The 20,645-nt window shown below is 48.3% G+C and overlaps 1 protein-coding gene across 2 annotated transcripts in view; it reads right to left on the bottom strand.

Annotated features, from left to right (window-relative positions):
• Asap2 (ArfGAP with SH3 domain, ankyrin repeat and PH domain 2) overlaps nt 1-19,357 on the bottom strand; it is a 151,010-nt gene extending 131,653 nt beyond the window's left edge. For both annotated transcript variants that reach the window (XM_051143853.1, XM_051143859.1), the window contains exon 1: nt 19,161-19,357. In XM_051143853.1, the coding sequence (XP_050999810.1) occupies nt 19,161-19,286 (126 nt within the window). In that variant the 5' untranslated portion in view covers nt 19,287-19,357. The remainder of the gene's footprint in view (nt 1-19,160) is intronic.
• Nucleotides 19,358-20,645: the final 1,288 nt, after the last annotated feature.

Genomic DNA, 20,645 nt, shown 5'->3' with positions numbered 1-20,645 from the left:
ATTGTTAGCTCGAGGGAGGATGAGAGCCTCTCCAGATGCTCCGCTCCCCTGATAGACAATTTGAGATTAGGACTTCCTTGGGGTTGTGTGGCTGCGCATGCCTCCTCATCAAATAGACACCACCACACACTGCCCCGTACACCAAGACGCTGGCACTCCTAACGCCTCGCATCAAAAGATTCACCCCACTCCTTGTAAGTTGTAATTAGCTCTCCACTCACAAGGCCGTTCTCGTTCTCGGCTGCTCTCCCCAGTCTGCAGCAATTTTCATGAAGAAGCAACGCTTCTTCCCAGAGCAGCTATTACACCCAGTGTTAAGAGGAATCGGCGTCAGCCATCGGTGCAGACACTGAACATGAAATCCCTTCTCAGAGACATGTGCACATGTGGAGGAGCTGGGAGCCCACACACTGACTTGGTAGTAACACTTTTTGGGGGACGTTTTTGTTATTGTTGATTTTATGCTTTCTGGGCTTTTTTGTGTTGTGGGTTTTGGTTTTTTGGTTGTTCTTTTTACTCTGTAAACTCATGGCCTTCGTTATCAGTCTCCTGTATTAGGCCCCTAGAGAGCTTTGTGAGCCTGTAACGTGTGTGTGTGTGTGTGTGTGTGTGTGTGTGTGTGTGTGTGAGAGAGAGAGAGAGAGACAGAGAGACAGAGAGAGACAGAGACAGAGACAGAGAGAGAGACAGAGACAGAGAGGGGCCGGGGGAGCTCGTAACATGTGTGCGCATTTGTGTCTGTGTGCTAACTCTACAAAGTCACTACTGAAGACTCTCAGACACTCAGTTGGTTCTGGAAAACAATATGGTCACTCACTGGACAAGCCCCGCCCTGAGGTCCTGGTTCCAGACTCTGGGACAACCCTGACTTGGTATCTTAAGTTATAAAGCCTTAAACACCATCAGGGGGCATCTGCTTGGCTGCAAAGGTTGCAAAAGATTTATTCTATCCAAACAGTGTTTTGAAAATAACCAAGTTGAAGTAAAAGCAAGAGCTTATTTTAAAAAGGAAAGATAATTGAGCTTGTGCTGTTGGGAATCCGCAGCTGCTTTCAGGAGCTGAGAACAAATGCAGGAAGCAGGGCTGCAGCGTGAGTGCTGTGGGGCCTTCTGTAGGAGAGGCCTGCAGGGCTGCAGCGTGAGTGCTGTGGGGGCCTTCTGTAGGAGAGGCCTGCAGGGCTGCAGCGTGAGTGCTGTGGGGGCCTTCTGTAGGAGAGGCCTGCAGGGCTGCAGCGTGAGTGCTGTGGGCCTTCTGAAGGAGAGGCCTGCAGCAGCAGCAGGGAGCTAAAATTCCCAAAGCACAGACTCCCCAGGCTGAAAGGCGCATTCGAAGTCACTGCTTGAGTCTCAGAACAAGAAACAGGCACATGGGGGCTGGCGAAATGGCTCAATGGTCAAGAGCACTGGTTGCTCTTCCTGAAGACCTGGGTTCAATTCCCAGCACTCGTGCTAGCTCACAACTGTCTGTAACGCCAGGATCTGACACCCTCACACAAGCATGCATACAGGCAAAACACTGACACACAATAAATAAATAAATAGTAAATAAATTATTTTAAAACTTTTTTCAAACTTTAAAAAAAAAAAGAAAAAGAAAAAGAAACAGGCATATGGTAATTGAGGGGAGGAAAAGGTCCAGAAAACTGGCAAAGGAGGTCCCTACTGTGGCCGCAAGGGAAAGTCCTGCTCCCTGCAGGGTGCACAGCTCTCCAGCAGGCGTCATAAATAAACTAGTATTGATCATTGATTTTTTAAACAGGTTCCTGAAGCGCAGGGACAAGATGGCATTTCAATATTCTTATTATAAAGACTGCCTTCCAGTAGAGCCTTAATCTCTACCTTTACAGCCAGCTGACCCCCCTCAAGCTTTGCAGCGCTTCTCTTGTTTGGGGGGGGGGGGGCAGAAAGCCACCTGTTCAGATACACAGGAGTCAAGTGAGTCTCACTTGAGGACCTTTCCCCTCAAGTGTGCTTCATCCTTCCCCCACCTCTCTCTCTCTCTCTCTCTCTCTCTCTCTCTCTCTCTCTCTCTCTCTCTCTCTCTCTCTCTCTCTCTCTCTCTCTGTCCCCCACCCCCATCCCCCTCTGGTTCCCACTGCTTTTCCTTGCCCCAGCTCTGGAGCTCCTAGAAGGCAGGAGCTCTGGGCATCTGAGGCCTGAAAGGCTGCAATGAGGGAAGGACTGATGGCCTGAACAAACCAACAACAGCCCAACAACGCCAGAGCCTCGCGTGAGGCCTGACAGTGGGTAGCTGTTCTGATGCTGTTCTGACACGTATTCGCCAGATCACCTTACAATGGCTACTGTCTCCTACAAGACTTCTCCCTGACTCTGGCTTTTCTCCCCCTCTCCGCCCTCAGCCGCATGCTAGACCCATCTTCCCTAAGTCCCACAGATTCCTGATTCCATTTCCAAGGGTCAAGCTCAGCCCTCAGAACCCAGCTCTGACCCTCTTGTCCGGCTTATGTATGATCTCAAGACATAAAATCGGAAATAAAGAGGCAGAGGGGGGAAAGCGCTTTGCTTTCATTGACTACAAACTTCCAAGGGTAGAAACGGCTGCTTCCACAGGCAGTTAAGCACCTGGTCATTGCAGCAGGCAAATATTTAAAGAGGGGTTTATGCGTGAGTCACATGGACCACTACAAGCACACCCAGAAAACAAACTGCAAGATGTAGTTCGCTAGTCTGAGTGTCCCAAACCAGCCTGCATGAGAATTCAACTCAAGCTAAGAGTTCACATCTCATCCTCTGAGATTCCCATGCTACAAGGGAGAGAGGCTGGGACCTACCCCCAGCTCAGAGGGGCACCTGAAGCTGTGTGGGTACCACACACACCTCACAGTGCTTTGTGATTCTGAGGACAGATGCTTTAGGTCGGCCTCTGTGATGGAGTCATGACTGGATGACAACAGACAGACAGGCGGGCAGGCAGCCAAATGGGTGGGTGAGTGAGTGAACAAAAAAGCTACCCAAGTACATCAAAGAGTATTTAGAGAAGAGCTGGATGGTGGCGGTGCATGCTTTTAATCCCAGCACTCAGAGGTAGAAGCAGGAGGATCTCTGAGTTAAAGGCCAGCCTAGTCTACATTGAGAGAGTTCCAGAATAGCCAGGGCTACATAGAGAAACCTGGCTCAAAGAGGAAAGAAAGAAAGAAAGAAAGAAAGAAAGAAAGAAAGAAAGAAAGAAAGAAAGAAATATTAAGAGAAGAAAATGGTTCTCATAGATTAAGAACTAAGAGTTAGATGGAAGAGGATCGATATTTTTCAGTGAAGAAATTAGGTATTAATTGGAATACTATACAGAGCAGAATCTTCAATAATACTTGAAATACTTTCCTATTTCTCTAATTGTTTCCAAATGTATCGACAACCTTGGTTATGGCAACTGCACCAAGCCTTTTAGTGGGCCTGCCCGGGTGTGGCCACACACAACACACACCCTCTGAGCCACTCGCTGGACACCATGTTGAGCTGTGTGGAATCCAAGCGTGAAACCTCATCTTTATCTTGGGCATGTGGGCAGAGATAGAAGCACACACTGGCACACTCCCTCACAGGATGGGAGTTTTCTCTCCTCATATTTGACACAGACACACGCAGGCCAAAGCCTAACCACGCATCACAGAAACCCATGTCAGCATGATTCCGCCATTGACCAAATGAAACCCTCAAAGAGACACAGAAGCCTCTGAGTCGGCAGGAAGGGGCTGATGGCACAGACTCATTTCCCCAGTGACCATGAGCTCATAAATTACACAGCAAAACTTATCATCTATTTTCACGGCAACTTTCCTTGAGAGATTACATGGTTCTCAGCCCACTGACGCAGCATTTCCCTGCTGTGGGTTCAGTTTCTGTTTGTCGTTTGAGTTTAGGGAACTGCTTTGAAATATTAGGGACTGCCGGGTGTGGTGGCGCACGTCTTTAATTCCAGCACTCGGGAGGCAGAGGCAGGTGGATCGCTGTGAGTTCGAGGCCAGCCTGGTCTACAAAGTGAGTCTAGGACAGCCAAGGCTACACAGAGAAACCCTGTCTCCAAAAACCAAAAAAAGAAACATTAGGGACCAGCACCAGGGCTTCCTCTGCATTAGGCAAGCTGTCTCCTAGTGTTATAGCCCAGTCCCTGACTTCAGGTCATCTTAATGACAACCTACACATCAGGAAATGTGGCTTAGTGGGACTTCCTTGGGATTCCGGGGGTGAGGGGTGGTCTTGCCCTTCTGTTCTGGACTAATTTTGACTTCTCCTTTCCGCTGGGCCTCTGCTACAGAACACAGATCTGCGGCTTTCTGTTGCTCTCAGATCACAGTGTCTTTCTTGCTCACCCCCAAGCTCTCGTGCATGCGTGCCCTGTGGCTGATAGCTTACTTCAGCTCACAGTACATTTTCCTTTGGAAAAACAGTTAACAAATGTCTGAAACACCCGTTCATCTGCTGGCGCTGCTGCTCCATAATTCAGCCCAAACCCTAGCAGAGTGTCAGCTACATACTGAGTACAGCAGCCCATGCTGTGTCTGAGGCAAAAATTAAGCCCAGTATGAGACAGGCTGCGGCCTTCCTGGCTAGTATATAGATGCATGAAGGCTCATAAATTAAAACAGCAAATGAAACAGCGGCCCTTAAGGGATTTCATATTGATGATAACTAAAGCCATCTTGTCCTGGGATCAATCAAGGCCTCTCTTACTTTTTGCTTTGGCCATAAAGATATTGTGCACTCCGAAAATTAAGCTCCAACATGGCTATTGAAGATAATAAATCATTGGAAAGACTAGAGCAATAGGCCTCAGCTCTGGATGGCTGTGAGGAGGCAGAGCGGTGTGAACAGAAGCCAGTGTTCACTGTCACTGCCGAGTGACTGGAAAGAGGCAGGGGTTGTTGCCGGAAATCTTACAGCTTCATCCTAGAGCCCTATATCGTAGGACCACCCTCTCTAGTAGACAACATGAGCACTGGGGGTCTGGAAATACACCAGGAGAAAGAGTAGGGGAGAGAAACCCAGGCTTCAGACACTGCAGCCTAGGCATCCTGAAGGGGGAACCACCCCCACTAGCAAACAAATCAAGCAGAACCTTTTAGATCTTCCAAAAGGCAAGTCGGTGCCCCAACAAGCTTCAGTGGAGGCAAGCAAAATCAACAGGTTCTGACAGTCTGACCGTGGTGGTAGTAAACCGCGTCATCGTCATTAATTTCCAAAAAGGAACAAACGGGAGAGGAAACAGTGAGACAAGGACCTGCAACCTTGACCTTGAGTGGAGAAGACCGGCTGCCCTCACAGAGCAAATCACGAAGACAGTCCTGCAAAGAAGACCCTGCAGGGCCGGGTGGTGGTGGCGCACGCCTTTAATCCCAGCACTCAGGAGGCAGAGGCAGGAGGATCGCTGTGAGTTTGAGGTCAGCCTGGTCTACAAAGCGAGTCCAGGACAGCCAAGGCCACACAGAGAAACCCTGTCTCGAAAAACAAAAACAACAACAACCACAAAAAAAAAATCATAGAAGACCCTGCAGGACAGACCCTTAGCAACAGCGGATACAGAGTTGGATGTTGCAGGGAGCACACAGCCCTAGTTCCCACAGAACCAGGACCAGGCGACCCCCAACCACCACAGCCAAATGAGGTGAGCACCTCAATCCTCTGAATAAGAGCAGAGACGTCCTACCATCTTCCTTTGCACTAAATGGTACTGGGTCTTCCCAGTTTTCAGGACACAGAAAACCCAAACGAGAAGGAAGATGAAATCCAACTAGACAGAAGCAATTTCAGCCACACATAAAAATAGTTATTTTCATATTGAAGTCAGGGCTGGAGAGATGGCCCAGTCGGGAGTGGCGTCTGAAGCTATGCCTGACCACCCCAGCTCAACAGTCCCCAGGGCCCATGTAACGAAAGTGAGAACAGACCTGTTTTGGGAAAGGTTCTCTCTCTACACCGCCTTGGCTGTCTTGGAACTCACAATGTAGACCAGGTTGACATCAAACTCAAAAAGGCTCACCTGCCTCTGCTCCCCACGTGCTGGGATTAAAGGCGTGTGTATCACCACACCCAGCAGAAGAACAGACCCCTTAAAGTTGTCCTACAACCTCTACACGTGTGCACGGGATGCGCGCCATGACGTGTGTACACACACACCACAATTAATAAATAAGTTTTAAAAACATATCTAGGGCCTGGCGTGGTAGTGCACACCTTTAATCCCAGCACTTAGGAGGCAGAGGCAGAAGGATCTCTGTGAGTTCAAGGCCAGCCTGGTCTACAAAGCAAGTCCAGGATAGCCAAGGCTACACAAAGCAACCCTTGTCTCAAAAACCAACCAAACAAACAAACCAAAAAAAAAAAAAAAAAAAAAAAAATCTATGTCAATCATTCAGTAAATTAATTATTAAGCTACTATTCTCTAAACCAGTTGATATATGACTAAGACCTGATCCAGCAATTAGGCAAGAAAAAGAAATAAAGCAGCCAGCTCCTCTTACAGCTAACGTTATCTATGATGCTTATTACAAAAGTATCCTAAGACTATGCACACAATACAGTATGAGCTAGTAAATAAATTCATCAAAGTGCAGCTTAAACTAGTATACAAGCATCGGCTGTGTTTCTATATACTAGTAATAATCTAGGAATGAAATTTAAAAGAACAATTCCATTCACAATAGCATCCAGAAGAACAAAATATTTAACACCAACTGGGTGCGGTGGTGTACACTTTTAATCCCAGCACTTGGGAGGCAGAGGCAGGCTGATCTCTGTGAGTTCGAGGCCAGCCTGGTCTACAAAGAGCGTTCCAGGACAGCCAAGGCTATTACACAGAGAAACCCTGTCTCAAAAAACAAAAACAAACAAACAAAAAGTTTAACCACAGTAATGCAGAGTGTGTACAGTAAAAACCATAAAACATTGTTATGTCAAAAAGACTTCAATGGCAAAACACCCCAAGTTCATAGGTGAAGAGATGCAAGGAAGCTTTACTGGCGTCCATACTCCTCAAACTGATCCGTGGCATCCGTAGAACTCCCTGAGCCTCCTAGGTGGCTTATCTGCAGATGCTGAACATGTTCCTGCCAAGCTGCCAGGGATTCAGAACAGTTGAAGACCAGTTAGAATTCATACTTCCTCCTTTCCAAACTAACCCCCACAGCCATGGAGCCTGCCTGGTACACAGAAGGGCGAGGGAGTCAGTAAGAGTCCGTAGATGTTAATCAAAGTCTTTAAATTTACGTTTTGAGACTAGAGGGATGGCTCAGCCGTTAAGAGGACATCCTAGTTTGCTCTTTCTACTGCTGTGATAGACACAATGACCAAAAATGACTTTGGGAGGAAAGGGTTTATTTCATCTTTCAGCTTACAGTCCATCTCCAAGGGAAACCAAGGCAGGAACCTGGGGACTGGAACTGAGCAGAGGCTGTAAAGGAACATGGCTTGCTCTCTGTGGCTTGTCCGGCCTGCCTTCTCATCCATCTAGTGCAGGACCACCTGCCCAAGGATAAGGATGGGCCTGCTGCAGTGGGCTGGGCCCTCCCACACCAATCACTAATGAGCACTATGCCACACACACTTGCTCACGGGCCACTCTGATGTCCATAATTGCTCAGTTGAGGTTCCCTCTCCCCAGAGAACCCTAGGTTCGGTCAAGGTGAAAAGAAACTAACTGCACAAGGTGTGTGAAGCAGAGGACCCCAGTTTGACGCCCTGTACCCAAATCAGGCAGCTTACAACTGACTATATATAAGCCAACTCCAGGGGATCTGATCCTCCCTTCTGAACTCTGGGCACTGCAGTCATACATGCACATGCGCATTCACACATACACACACACATAATTAAACATTTTAAATAAACATTTTAGATGTTTTGTTTCAAAGGATACCTTCAAGTGAGTGAAATGACATTACAAATGGGAGCATTTGCAGGGCACATCCAATTACTGTCTAGTGCCTAGTGTGTGCGTGTGTGTGTGTGTGTGTGTGTGTGTGTGTGTGTGTGTGTGTGTGCATATAACTCAATAATAAAAAGACAACCAAAATGAAAACTGGCAAAGGATTTGAAAAGTTAGACCTCCGAAAACAAGATACATAAACAGCCTCAGGCACATGAGATGTGGCTCGACCCTGTTAGGCATCTATCCATCAAGGAAATGCAAATCAAATTAACTCACAGTGAGGTACAACTTCACACGCTGAGAATGGACATAATCAAAAAAGACAGACAATAATTAGTGTTGACAAGGATGTGGGGAAACTGGGACATTCACACATGGCTGGAGGGGATACAGAACGGTATATGCATTTCAAAGTCTGACAGTTCCTCAGTCCTCGTAAACTTCCATGCAGAGAGAGTCACCCTATGACTTAGCAATTCAGCTCCGAGAGAAGTGAGAATATACGCCTACAGAAAAAACTTGCAAAAAAAAAAAAAAAAAATATTCAGTGCATCATTCAGAATAGCCAAAAAGCAGAAATAACTCAAATATCCTCCAACAGATGCACAAGCAAAACGTGTTGCAACACACAATGAAATACTATTCAGCCATCAGAAGGGGCGAAGCGCAGTTTCACGACACAGTATGAATGAACCTTGAAAACATTAGTTATGCAAAAGAAGACAACACAAGGCCGCATGGTGTTTGACTCCATATATGAGATGCCCACAATAAGCAAATCCATGAAGTCCCAAAGCAGGTCTATGGCTGCTGTGGGTGAGAGTGATTGCTGTGGGGTTTCCTATTAAAAATAACAATAACAACAACGGAGTCTAGGGTTGAATAGTGAGGGTGAACTACACACTAAAACTCAGTTAAATACTTTGAACCAGTGCTTCTCAACCTGTGGGTCCTGACCCCTTTAGCAAACCTCTATCTCTGAAATGTTTACATTGCAATTCACAACAGTAGCAAAATTACAGCCATGAAGTAGCAACGAAAATAATTTTACAGTCTGCAGTCACCGCAACATGAGGAACTGTATTAAAGGGTCACAGCATCAGGAAGGTTTGGGGACCACTGCTTTATGAGGACGACAGTAATGAGAGGGAAACCAAGTCTTTGTCTGCAGGTGTAACCGGCCTGGAACGTACTACGTCATGAAACTAGGCTGGCCTCGAACTTGAAGGGATCATTCTGCCTTCAATAACAGGTGTGCACCACCAGGCCTGAACAATTTTATGACACATGTATTGCACTTTCATTTTTTTTAAAGCGACAATAAAAAGTACCACAATATGACAAAGAAATTATTTTAACGTAAATAATTAAACTTGAAGATAGATGGTTAAGCGCCTCTCCTGCCTTTTCAGGACTACAGAGTAGCTGTTTCTTGCTAAATATTTATTCCTATCTAAATTCAATATATGTGACACAAAGCTGGGCATGCTTTTTAAAAATAATTCTCAAGCCTGGCACGGGTGGCACACTCCTGTAATCCCAGCACTCTGGGAGGAAGAGGCAGGCGGACCTCTGTGAGTTCGAGGCCAGCCTGGTCTACAAAGAGAGTCCAGACCAACTAAAAGGTTTCTAATGGTAAGTACTTCCCCAGGGGTTAGTGCTTGATAGCCCAGAAGATGTCAGTCACACCTCCTCTAAGTTGACAACGAAGACTGCCCTGCAGAGGATCAAGGGACACCAACTTGAACAGAGAGAGAGCATTAAAGAACCATCAAGGCCCCAGCTCTAATCCTCACCATGGTCAGGATTCTTGTTCTGTCAAGCGATTACAAGACTCCACTGAGCCTCAATTTCTTCAACTATGAAAAAGAAGTAAGTCCTCTCTCAAAAGGAATAATCTTTTTTTTTTAATTTTTATTTTATTTATTTTTTTTTATTAATTTATTCTTGTTACATCTCAATGTTTATCCCATCCCTTGTATCCTCCCATTCCTCCCCCCCCCGCCATTTTCCCATTATTCCCCTCCCCTATGACTGTTCCTGAGGGGGATTACGTCCCCCTGTATATTCTCATAGGGTATCAAGTCTCTTCTTGGCTACTTGCTGTCCTTCCTCTGAGTGCCACCAGGTCTCCCCCTCCAGGGGACATGGTCAAATGTGAGGCACCAGAGTACGTGAGAAAGTCGTATCACACTCTCCACTCAACTGTGGAGAATATTCTGACCATTGGCTAGATCTGGGAAGGGGTTTAAAGTTTACCTCCTGTATTGTCCTTGGGTGGTGCCTTAGTTTGAGCGGGACCCCTGGGCCCACAAAAGGAATAATCTTTAAAAAGCACACTTCTTTTTTTCTTGCTTTTCAACTATTTTTCTTTATTTTTGAGATTATAATTACACCATTTACTCCCTCCAAACCCTTCCATATAGCCCTGCTTGTTCTCTAATTCATGGCCTCTTTTTCCATTAATTGTTATTTTATACACACAAACATTCCTAAACTCATAAACACAACCTGTTCAATCTGTATATTGTTATTTATAGGTATATTTTCAGGGCTGACCATTTGGTATTAGGTAACCAATTGCCATAAGCACATTCCTTTTTTTTTTTTAAGATTTATTTATTATTATGTATACAGTGCTCTGCCTGCATGTACACCTGCACACCAGATCTCACTATAGATGGTTGTGAGCCACCATGTGGTTGCTGGGGATTGAACTCAGGACCTTTGGAAGAGCAGCCAAGTGCTCTTAACCTCTGAGCCATCTCTCCAGCCCCCATAAGCACATTTCTTAAAGTAAAGCCCATAGAAATATTGGTTATTGTCAGGGGTGGCACACACCTGTAATCCTAGGACTCAGGACAGTAGAGGCAGGCAGATCCCTGAATTTGAGGCCAGCCTGGTCTACAAAGTGAGTTCCAGGACAGTTAAGGCTACACAGAGAAACCCTGTCTCAAAAAAACAAAAACAAAAACCACTTATGAGATTTCTTCTGTGAAATTAGGGAGAGAATTCCTAAAAGCCTGCTGGCTTGTTAAGATTCTAAGACAAAGGAACCCATCATTTGAAGACACTGTCTTCCTCAACCACCTAACGTTATTGGCAAAATCATCACTAGCATCTAGTGGAAAGATTACATCATTAATAACACCCTTGACAGGGCAGCCTCCTGCCACAGTGTGAGCAAAGGCTGGCCACCATCTCTGCAGGGCTGGGCTATGCAGGAAAGGAAAAAGGAAGAGCTCCTCCAGGGAGGAAGGGAGGAAACAGAGCAGCCCCAAGGATCTACCAGAAGTTCCCACTCAAGAAAAGCAGGAGTAGCCAGGCGGTGGTGGCACACATCTTTAATCCCAGTACTCGGGAGGCAGAGGAGGTGGATCTCTGTGAGTTCGAGGCCAGCCAGGTCTACAAAGTGAGTCCAGGACAACCAAGGCTACACAGAGAAACCCTGTCTCAAAAAAACAAAAAACAAAAGAAAAAGAAAGAGGGACGCAGAAGCAGGTGGATCACTGTGAGTTCAAGGGCAGCCTGGTCTACAAAGCGAGTCTAGGACAGCCAAGGCTACACAGAGAAATTCTGGAGAGAGAGAGAGAGAGAGAGAGAGAGAGAGAGAGAGAGAGAGAGAGAGAGAGAGAGAGAGAGAAGCAACAGAGCCCATTCAGTAAAGCCAGCAGCAGGAGAGACTGCACTGCACTGACCCAAAGGCACCAATGCAAAGGGTTTTCTTAGGCACCAGCTCTATAAAACAGGTGGCTGCAGAAACAGCAAACTGCAATGTCAAAACGCCTGATCTGAGTTCTGGGAAGATGACCAATGCAAAGATGAAGGACGAGAGTTCAGATCCCAGAACCCACAAAACTGCTGGGGGGCCATGAGAGCCAGCCTGTAATCCAGAGCTTGGAAGGTAGAAATAGGGGACCCCAGGAGCAAGCAGCCTGTATCTGTGAACTCTAGGTTCATTTGCAACCCCCTTCCTCCAAGATCAAAGGAGACACCTGATGTCAACTTCAGTCTTACACACACACATGTGAACACTTATGTACATGGAAGGAAAAAAAAATCTTGGTCCGAATCCTGGCTCCAACTCAGCCCAGCTCTGTGAAGTTAGTAAGGTGGCCAAACTTCTCTGAGGCTTCAGTAACAGCCAAATTATACTGAAGGATGTCTGGGACCAATAATGCCCAACAAATACAGGAAGACAGGGGGAAAAGAAAAAAAACAACATCTAGCATGCTCTGCCACAGCAGCTAGCTCAAGGGGCTCCCCTGCCCCGCTAGGTGGAAGGTGCCTGGGAATCCACCATTATTTCCCACTGAAGCTTGTCCTACATCAAGGCCAGCCTATAATAACATGTTAGACAAACAAGAAAAGTGTAAACAGTAGAGCTGGCCTGCAGAAGGCCACACAGTTCTGGTCCTAACTACTAGACACTGAGGTGCAATTCTAAGCATACTACAGGGCCAGAGAAACTGCCCAAGGCCTCACCATGGGGCAGCGAGGGTTATCCTCGTGCCATCAAAGTTAGGCAGCTCCCGCACCCCTCTGCTACCTCACTAACTAACACTGTTTTCAGCTAGATTCCCAGAGCCAGTTCATGACACCAACGATAGTTATATGATCTGGTTCATAGAGTTGGCAAAGAGTCAAATTCAAGCCTTTGTACCACCAAGCCTGGAATACTTAGTCTGAATTCAAGAGGTCCATAAACTTGCCTAAAGAAAAAAAAATAATTATGTGTGTATGCGTCATTAGCATCTAAGTGAAATCCAGCGTTTCTTCAACTGTGAATGAAAGCAACACATCCCAATTAGTGTTCATGCTACCTGAGACTCTGGTAAAAGGTGTCACAATGCCACACTGTAATTATTAGCAGTGTCACACACCACACCATACACTCAGAGTACTCCACAACTTAGGTACCCAATAATTATTAGACCCAATAATAAATCTTCATATCATTAAAAAAAAATCACCTATTACCATGCCATACCTTTTAAAAATGTTTTACAAACTGAATTCAATATAATGGGTTTCACTTGCAGTCTTAAATTTTTATTCTACGTGTTAACCGCTTTCTATAATATTCCCAGCATTCAGAGGCTGAAAGGGAGCACTGAAGGCTAGCCGAGGGCTATCCAGTCAGACTTAGGTTGGAACAAGAGAAAAGAAGAGTCCTTCTAACGAGAGGTAGACTGCCAAATGGATCCACGGCACAAAAGGGAAAAGATTAAAAGTTTCACACACAACAACCTGAAGGCCAATCCTCTACAGACCTGTCCCCTTTCACAGCCCTGGCATTTGGCAGTGGCACTATATGCCGAGTAGCTAAATGCATTTAAGAAGAAATAAACTCCACTAAATTCCTGTGGAAGAACAACCATCTTCATAAAAACATAGCCACAGCATTCCAGTTTCAACTGGCTGTCCCTTTATCTCAACAGCGTCACAGACACGTGTACCAAGGAACCAGAATCACTGGCTACCACCTGCCCAAAATCACAGCAGCAGCCAAGGCCCTACAGCTCCCTCCACACCTCTCTCTGCATCTGCAATAAGACTAGTGCCAGCACAAGTCCTCCAGCCAGCCATGCCACACAGCAGGCTTGGCCACTTCCACAAAGCCATGTTGGACAGTGCCAGCTTTACCTTGGGGCTGATGGGAGGCCCATTCTCCCGGGGTTAGGGCATGAGCTATACTGATTCCATCACCCTATCCACACATGTGCCAGAGTATTCTTCCAGTTCGAAGGCTACTTGGCCTTCTGCACCAACCACCGCCACCTCAGCTCCCAAATGCCTGCAACCGACCCCTCCCACCTCCCCGACTTCCCACTTTTCTCCTAGACTTAAAGACAACCACTGAAATGTCTTTAAAGCGTTAACTAGTGGCTGGAGAAATGGCTTAGTGTCTAAGAGTGCTTCCTGCTCTTCCAGAGGTTCTGCAGCTCATTCCCAGCACAATTCACTAGGCAGCTCTTACTTAGCTGCCTTTAACACCAGCGCCCATGGGCTGTGGTCGATGAGGGCACCTGCACATGCACATCACATACACATACAAATAACTAAATCCTAAAGAGGAAATCAAACCACGATAGATAGTTTGGGGGTGTGCCACCACACCCTATAGACCTTGATAGTCTGAACCCCAAACCCAATAGCTTCCCTCCACACCACAACAAAAAATGCAAATTCCCCTTCCAAGGCAAAGCCCATAGTGATCTGGCCCTCCCTCCCTCCTTCCCTCCTTCCCTCTCTCCCTCCTCCCTCCTCTGATCACAGGCCTTCTGTCTGCCCTAATATTCACATCTTAGGTCTTTTCCCAGGCTCCTCTATTCACAAGCCTTTCAAGTAAGCAGCCTCTGCATTCCAGACTGCCCAAAGGTCACCTCTACAGAGGCCTGTCCCCATTTCAGTTTCCTCCCCTCCAAAACCCCTTTCTACCCCCATATTATGCGTGACCTTGACTTACCACTACCTGGCACAGCATTACGTAATCACCTGTCTATCAGTGATTATCAGCGAGGGAGGAGCCTTTTAAAAATGTGGAGGCTTCAGGCCTCACCCAAATCATATGCTATCAGAATTCAGGAGAGTGGGGCCAGGTTCTTCCAGTCCAGAGAAGCCCCCCTCCCCCACCAGGACTCAGGGCAGCCTACAACAGTACTTTCAAACCCTAGTGCACGCACTGCTCCTGAGGGTGCTGTTAAAATGCAGGCTCTGATCCCACAGCTCCACAGTCGGGAGCTGCAAGTTCCACACTACACTGATGGTGCTGTCTGGTGAAGCATGTTGGGGTTGCAAGGGTTTAGAACCGCTCTCATCCACAGAATTTCCTGCAAGTATGTGGGACTAAGTCCCAAATCTGCATTATTCAACACAGTGGCCACCAACCCACAGGGCCACCAAGCATTTGAAATAGACCAATGTTACCAAGGAGCTGACTTCATTCTTGGGCTACGCTGGCCAACAGCGCAGAATGAATGTGCCCCACCAGGAAAGGCACCTACAAATTCTTGGTCTAAGCAGCCCTCTACAGACTGGATGGATATGAAAAATCCCACCAAAGGCCTAGTTGGTCACAACTCAAGAGTGGATAAATATTTACCTAAGGTAGGGACACAGATATAGAAGACTGCATTAAACCACCTTGGAGCCTCTTACAACACTCCTCCATCCAAGGCCCTCTCCACCCACACAGCCCTGACCACGTGCAAGTAGTCCCACATAAGTCACCACAGACGTTCTTCACACAGACATGACCTCGTGTCACCTGAGTACCCTCATCGGCCTGGAGAATCAGTTTCTCTCCACTAGGACCACAAGTTCTTTCAAAGAGAAGGGGTTTCTAGTCCCTTCGCCAATCCCATAGCAGGATTCCATAGATCCCAGATGAACAGCAGCAGGGCTGGACCCCACAAGGAGTGGTAGCGTAGTATTTCTACTTACTAATCATAAATGAGACATTGCACTCAGCTGGAGGAAAAACAGTTCCATCCTAACTGATTCAAAATGATACCTCAGTTCAGACTTCAGGGCAGCATAAGACGGTGGCCAATTAGCCTACTCCCTTCCAAGAATACAAATACACTGGGAAAAGAGGTGGCATCCTTCTGGCCATAGATCCCAAATCTGTTAAGTCGGGTACTTTTGAAGGAGCTGGTTTACAAACAAGTCACAAAGGACTACAACTCAGACTCAAAAGCAAGGCCAGTTCCCACTGGAACTGCTGGGCGGAGCCTGGCCCGTGAACAGCAGGCCCCCTGGGAGTCTGCACAGTCCAGATGTTCATTCTCCCTCTGCAGTTAGAACAGCAAAGCGATTTCCTAGGTAACCAAGGACAACAGAATAAGAGAATCGAGAAACATGGCCCCGGAAGGAAGAAGATTTAATACTTAAGAGTCAATATCAAATTTATTTTTAAGAGTACATCAGTGCCAAATAAACAAGGCAGAATGGATGGCGCTATGAAGAAGTCTCTAACAACACGGCCCTCTCAAGAATATGCACGGTTTTCCTCTATTTCCAGAGTGTTTTGAAGTAACCAGAGGCTTAAAGAAACCACAATATGGAAGTAAAGCCAGAGGTGGGCAGCTCAGCCTTCAGATTTATGCCACAACTACTGATTTTCTCCCTTACTTCCAAAAGCACAATGCTGACGCCAGTTGCAGCTCCACACTTTGCAAAGTTTGCTAAAACTGTGCAAAATAATTAACCCAGAGAAAGTCATCACGAAGTGAAAAGTTTCAAACCAGCTACACTCTCACCTGCTACCAAGACAATAAACTCGTCAGAGGGAATGCATGGGGGCTGGGAAAGCAGCTTGTGGGAGGTGGGGGTGGGGGGTGGGGTACCATGCTTGCTACACAAGCTTGTGAACCTGAGTGTGGATCCCCAAGATTAAGGTATCTATGCAGCTCTTCCTTGCCCCACCCCCAGAGGGGGAGCAGAGACAGGTGGTGAACTGATTCAGAGAAACATGCCAGTGTCAACCTCTGTCAATCAGCACATGAACCATGCAAACACACACACACACACACACACACACACACACACACACACACACACACACACGGCAAGGTGCAACAGCCCAACCCATTCCCTCTTCTCTTGCCCCATCGTTCAGTGAAGTCTGGTAAAGCAGCTAGCATTCCATAAGCCAGCCGTCTGTCAGGTAGTGTACCACAGCCTTCAGAAACAGGCATGACTATCTAGACTGCGAACTGAACAGAAAATGGAAAAAAGAGAGGAGAGTCCTCATCCCACTTCATACAACTAGAAAGTGATGAAGCTGATCTGGCAAAGAGGCAAGTTAGAGGACGCGCCATTACTACGCGTTAGCTGAGGCCATGTAGTTTGTGAAAGCAGCATGGAGCCAAGTTCAAACTCCACTAGCTGGGTCTATAACTGGAAGTAACCTCCTAGCCTCAGGTTCCTCGCCTATAAAGCTGGGATAGAGATAAAACTCAGCAGATACGACTCCTGTAAGACAGGCCTGGTTCTCGCTAACTACTGACATTCTAGCTACAGGTGTGCAAACCAAGAAAGCCTGTCTCAAATCAGAAAGTTGACTATGGCCACACATATTCCCCCACTGGAAACGGACAGGTTCGCCAAGGTGAATCGGCTTTAAATCCGTTTGCTAATTTCATAACTCGTTTAAGTAGGAGTCCAGGGACGGATTTTTAAATCACGTTTCTGTGAAATGCATAACTTTATGTCTGTCACAGTACCCACTCTCATATATTGTCTCTGCATAAAAAAGATGTTAGCTTAAAATCCAAGCACTGTGAGCATCATTTGTTCTGGCATTAGACACAGAACGATTTTTCTGTAATGGAAGTGAACATTAATCTGGGAGGGGAAAGAAAGCATTGCTTTAAGCAACCCATGCTGGGTCCTTTCAACTTTCAAGTTAGCTCCAATTCCAAGTCCACAGGTACAATTCCCTAGAGTGGATTCTGGGTTTGCTTAAGATGAGAGAGGCCTGCAATGATTTCAATTTGTCCCTCTTTGCCACTTGAACCCACTCTCTGCTTAGGAGGCCGAGTAGAGCAAGCCTGCAATTTTAATTGCAACTCCTATTTGCCTGGTTTTCCAACATCTGCCAGTGTGAATAATATTTAACTGACACAATGCAGAGAGGAAAGCATCATAACTTTATGAAAACAAGGTTTCTTTTAAGGACATCACACACAAAGCCCCCTTCCCACAATAGGATCCCTACCTCTTTTTTAATGCAGTCATTCTCATAAGCATTAATGTTGTACTTTGAAAACATTGTGACTATTTTCCTAATGCTTTTCAGCTGGCACTTACGGGGGAGGGGCTTCCCACGATTCAACACCCGCCCCTCCCCCCCATTTAAGGCCTGTTTAAAGCCATGCTGACAAAAGTAGAATAAAGCAATCTGCACATCACTGAACTCACCACAAAAGACTTAGGTGCAGATCTTTTGGAAGAAGGGTGAGAAGAGGAGGCCTAAAAAGAAGAGAGGGTGCCCTCGCTATGCGTCCAACAGCAGGATGCTGAATCTAGGATTTTTCATAGAGACTGTGTATGTCTACAAGAACAACTACTTTACACTAAAGAAAAACATTCTACTTTTTTTTTTTTTTAAAGCAGACGCTTTGTTCAAGCAAGGGGAAAGGATTTAATGACATTGCTTAATTTGAAGCTCTCTGAAGACCAACCCCTCCCCCAACCACTGGCACAAGTATTTTAAAATATCTACCCCAATCTTAAAATTCTGGCTAAAGGAAATGTTGTCATCGGTTCACGACTGCTACACGTGTGTGTCTGGTACTCTCCAGTTACCTATTGTGAGCCCAGCTGGGCGCACAAAGCCTAGGGAGCCAAAAAAGATGCTACTGTAAATTCTGTTTGTGAGGTTTAAAAAAAAAAAAAATGACGGAAGCGAGACTTTCCCAAGCCAAAGCCTACAGCCTAGATTCACACAGCCTCTTCCTAGCCTGCTTTAATGTTCAACCCAAGCTGCTTCGCTCTTGCAGTCCCTTTTCCCCGGGATCTGGAGAGCTCGCTGCTTCGCCGTTCAATACGATGACTCCGCACCTTGAAAGTCCTTACTAAAATCAGGCCTTTTCCAGGTTAAGGACAAGGGAGATGCCCATGCTGCCAACAGGCACCACACAGGTGGCCCGGGTGCGGCCACCAAGGGCCTTCTGGACCTCCATCCTCCGTAGCGCGGCTCTGCGGCACGCAGTGGGAGCTGCCAAGCCTCCTGGGCTGGAATAGACACCCCTGCCTGAGCAGCTTTGGAGTCCCCCTGGACCTGCTCCACTGTTGGCTCAGGGTGCACAGCTGCCCCCGCCGGGCCACTTCTGAAACAAGTTGGAGAGGTCCGCGCAGGGGGACCCATCACCCCGGGGCCTCAGAGCTAGCAGGGGTCCCCGGCTCGCTGTCGCCACGCACTCTGCGGCCGAAGTTGACCTCCGAGAGGATGGGAGCAAAAGACCTAGAACTCTGCGAAGGAAATGAGAGCAGACAGGGTTCCCCCAAAAAGGCCCAAGGTGGCCAAGCAGCCTCTCCCCAGAGCCACCTCTCAGGGAACAAAGGGCTTCTGTGTCGGGCACTGCGGGCCCGGCCGCGTCCGGCTCTGGGGGGACCTGAAACTTTTCCCTGGTGTGGACCCAGGCGGCGGGCGACGGGCGGCGGCACAGGGCATCAGGCACCAGGCGCGGATGCCTGGCGGGTCCCCAGGGCGCAGCGCTATCCTCGCCGCCCTAGCCTCCCGCCCAGCACCGCCAAGGCTGCCGCTCACCTCCTCGATGGCCGCCACGGTGTTCCGGCACTGGGCCGTGCGCGTGGTGAAGCTAGAGGCCGTGGGCGCCTTGTAGTCCTCATGGGTCTCGGCCACGAATTCCGACACGGAGATCTGGTCCGGCATCGCCGCGGCACCCGGGCGCGAACCGCCGCCGCCTCAGTCGCCCAGGGCGCGGGCTCCGACTCCGCCGCCGCCGCCGCCGCTCCGGGCCGCGGACAAAGGGGAGCGCGGGGCGCGGGAGCCGCCGCAGGGCGCTGGAGCCACCGCGGGACACGCGGCGGGAGCAGGGGCGCGCGCAGCCCGCAGCTCTGCCCACTGTGCTCCGGGAGCCGCCGCCGCGTCCTCTGCGAGCGAGCCCAGACGCGGGCACGCACAGCCGGCGGGAACTGCCCGCCACCCAGCCGCGGGCCCCGACGCCTCCCGCGGAGAGGGGCGGGTCCCGGCCGAGGGGGCGGTGGCCGGCGGGGCGCGGGGCGGGGCGGGGCGCGGGCCCAGCCGCCAATCCGCGCGCTCGCCGCCACCGCGCCGCCGGGAAGCGGAGGCCGCAGGAAGGAGGGCCGTGCACGCTCGGGGGCTGCCGCATTGTGTCTGCCTTCGGGGTGTGCAGGGGTTCGAGGGCGCGCGGGCCCCTCCGCTTCCACCCGGAGCCCTGGCACACATTCCCCAGTGGGCGTGAACTGGAACCGGGGGCGGCACCGGCTTCCTGACCAGGCAGGGGTCTACCCTTCTGTTCCCTAATCCCACCCCTGGGAGAAGAGCCCCCAATTTCCCCACCACAACATCAAGGAAGGGCTAATCAAGGAAGGGCTAAACATCAAGGAAGGGCTAAAAAAAGAAGGCAGTGTGGCTAGCTCGCCCCCTACAGGACTGCGAAATCCGCCGGGTCACCTCTCCTGCACCCTACCGGGACTAGCCACCCGGACAGTTTGGGATGCAATGACAGCAACCGTGTTCTGTCTCGTGTACTGTCTGTTCGCCTCCTAGCAGCTTTAAGAAGCCAGGTAAAGATAGGTATTTTACATAGAGTTGGCCAAAGATAACATGATATAAAGCCGAATGGGAATTCAAACCCATGTCCTTCGACTTGGAAGAGTACTTCCAGCCTCTAAGTGAACGTCATGTACAATAGGAGTACTCCCAGTTACTTGTAAGCAGTTTTAGGGTGCTAGGCCAGGCTTCACCCGAGACGATCACGAACCCACTGCAATGATATTGCTCTCGGAATTGGGGGGTTTCCCAAGAGGACCAGAGGTAGAGTATTAGAAGAGGGAGCCTATTGTTTCTGATGGTTCTCGGAGAAAATACTTCAAACCCCAGCTGGCCGATCACAGACAAGACTGGACCAATAAAGCATCTTAATTAGTACACGTTTTCGTTTATAGCCCGTAAAGGAAATTCTCAGCTGTATTTTAAAATCCAGAAGTTCTGGAGACACTAGTCAAAAATCACACCCTATAACTGCCCCCAGGCATGTGGCATGGT

This window comes from Acomys russatus, chromosome 1 (assembly GCF_903995435.1).
Source record: "Acomys russatus chromosome 1, mAcoRus1.1, whole genome shotgun sequence".
Lineage (NCBI taxonomy): Eukaryota > Metazoa > Chordata > Mammalia > Rodentia > Muridae > Acomys > Acomys russatus.
This window is presented reverse-complemented; position numbering and strand designations above follow the sequence as displayed.